The sequence below is a fragment of the Saccostrea echinata genome, unplaced genomic scaffold (assembly GCF_033153115.1).
Source record: "Saccostrea echinata isolate AGI-Se365-2 ecotype Australia unplaced genomic scaffold, CSIRO_AGI_Sech_v1 ptg000016l, whole genome shotgun sequence".
Lineage (NCBI taxonomy): Eukaryota > Metazoa > Mollusca > Bivalvia > Ostreida > Ostreidae > Saccostrea > Saccostrea echinata.
In genome coordinates, this window is record NW_026889765.1 from 22,209,871 (window position 1) to 22,212,548 (window position 2,678).

A 2,678-nucleotide genomic window follows, 5' to 3' on the forward strand; every position below is an offset into this window, starting at 1 on the left:
AGTAGTTGTTCCTGCATCTGCTAGGATATAGCTGGTTCCACAGGTCAAGCTAAATCCCGGGTTTGGGCGGTTGGGGTATCCCTGTGTTGTGAATTTCCCTGTGCTTTATATACAGGTGACGCTCCATGGCTCGAACTCCGATCTCTCGAAGTGAACTTCCGGTCCCGTTTTTCCCTCTATATAACTAAGCAAATTTAGTCCTGATCTCTCCGAACGCCCGGTCTCTCGAAGTTCTCTATCTCTCAAACCAAGACCTGGGTCTCGTTACACATATTTCATTGTTTTTTACTCTCTGTCTCTCGAAGTTTTGATTGCGCAGGTAAACACGTCAATCAAGCGTAAAATTAATGCAGCTTAGACTTACCTGAATAACAGTGAACGCCTGGGGCTGGGATAGACGTGTTAATTGGGATGATAATACACCTGTGAGTCGTCCGAGTGTTGATATAATTAATTGGTTAATTGTAAATTATAAACAAATCGCTTCAAAACTTATTTTGACTGGACGAGACGATAATGTTGAGAAAATAATTGAGGGACGTGTCAGTAATTTTCCAGAGATTATGAACTTTAATATTATTAGAGTCTACACAATTCCAGCTAGTTTGGCAAACATTGAACAAGAAATCCTATCTCAAGAAATGAATACCGATTACGAACAATCTTGTGAAGGACCGATCAAGCCCGGGGGATAGCTAAATCGACAATTACTATTCAGGTTTCATGTAATCATGAAATGAGAACAAATAAATATTGAAAATTAAAATAATCGGATTTTATTTATTCAAAATACGATCATTTTTTGTTGAAATCAAGTGACTTACCTGTAAAATACGAATGGAAACGTGTAATGACATTATCAACATATACTTCCGGTGTGTATAATAGCAGAACAATGATGATGGGACCTGAAAATTCCGGACCTTATTCACTTTCTATCTCTCGAACCCCCCGATCTCTCGAACTTTTCTTACGGTCCCTTGAACTTCGAGAGATCTAGAGTCACCTGTTATTATCATCATTAAGGGACATTATTATAGTTTTTTGATGATTTTTATTATTTTTATTTATTTATTGATTTATTTATTGTATTTTTTCCGAAAATGGGTCCCACATGTTCCTTTGAGAAACTCGGCTTCTTCTTTTTTTCTTTTTCATTGAATTTTCTTTAATTTATTAATTTTGATAAGAATAACATTTTTCTTTATTTAAAGTAACCAATGTTAATAATTATACATTCTAATTATTTTTTAAGAAAAATAACATATTTAGATTTTTTCTTTTTTTTCTATAATTTTTAGACATGATGCCAATGAGTACGCACCAGATATCCCAGGAATGGAGTTGTTTGAGAGAAGAATAATACACAGCAAGGAGGTTAGATATGAGGAGCACTTTGACGGTCTTCGCGTTGCTATCCTTGGCTGTCACTGATCGGGGGAGGACATTTCAATGCATGTGACAAAGTTTGCCAAAAAAAGTATGAGCCTAATACACCTTCCCTTATTCACTTTTATGATTACAGGATTGACTCTTCATATCCTTTTTTTTTTTTATCGAAAACCTAATTTAATTATCGAAATTTTGGAAAGAAAACGCTAACATGTTACTGCGTAACGACGGCTTTTTCTGTAAATGTATAACATTTTTACAATGTATTTTAAAAAAAAAATATATGTCTTGGTTCATAATATCATTATCACATACTTTTTTGCGATACTGGTTCAAATAGCTGATTAATACATTTTTAAACCCATGTATAGTTTTATATCTCTCGCAAAGATGTTTGCATGTCACAGACGAAATCCAAAAGAATTCCCTCCGTCTTTCCAAAGGAAATCGAACAAAGACCTCCTTTTGTCCGCATGACAAAAGATTCGGTAGTGTTCTCCGATGGCACTTCTGAAAGGGTTGATGCAGTCATATTCTGTACCGGATATCGATTCTCATTCCCCTTTCTCAAGGAAGACATCATAACGATTAAAGACGAGCGCATTCAACCATTATACAAGCATATGTTTCACATCGAGTATCCCAGTCTGATTTTTGTTGGAATTCCTCGGCAGTTGTTATACTTTCCCCATTACTATGAAATGGCAAAACTTGCTGCTTTAATGCTCGCAGGAAAAGTTAACCTCCTATCTAAAGAGGAAATGAAAGCAGATAGCGAAGCAGATTTTCAGTCCCGTCTGAAGGAAGGAAAGCCGCCATCTTTTGCCCATTTTATGGGAGATGTTGATCGACAATTTCGTTACAATGAGGAACTTGCAAAATTAGGAGGATTTTCTCCCCTCCTGCCAGTTCTGGAGATGATCTGGAATGACATCGTAGATGAAAGAGGCATGAATCTCCCACATTGCAATGTGATTAATTATTGGATCATTAGCCCTAATTCTTACATTTGCTTGAACCCCAAGGAGATGAAATCTAGAGAATCAAAGGCTGAAAATGTTTTGAAAGATAAATGATTAGTGCAGTTTTTTTTTTTTTTTTTTTTTTTTTTTTTATAATTGTGAACATTATTTCATCAATAAGCAATAAAAAATGAAAAGACAAAAATATTTTGTATATTCAAGAGAACATTTGTACCTTTTTTTTTTCTTTTTTCCTATAAACAAGTACTTTAAATTTGTAATTTATTGCTATGAATGAACTTTACAGGGAAAAATCAATCCACA

At 34.8% G+C, this 2,678-nt stretch overlaps 1 protein-coding gene across 1 annotated transcript; it reads left to right on the plus strand.

Moving 5' to 3' along the window:
- The first annotated feature begins 1,784 nt into the window (after window positions 1–1,784).
- On the plus strand, window positions 1,785–2,468 carry LOC133188219 (uncharacterized). Its single transcript, XM_061323595.1, has one exon. The coding sequence runs from the start codon at window positions 1,791–1,793 to the stop codon at window positions 2,466–2,468; it is 678 nt and encodes a 225-aa protein (XP_061179579.1). The 5' UTR covers window positions 1,785–1,790.
- The last annotated feature ends 210 nt before the right edge of the window (window positions 2,469–2,678 follow it).

Bases quoted from the DNA above. Each gene is read 5' to 3' on its own strand.
- LOC133188219 (XM_061323595.1), top strand. From the start codon at position 1,791: ATGTCACAGACGAAATCCAAAAGAATTCCCTCCGTCTTTCCAAAGGAA.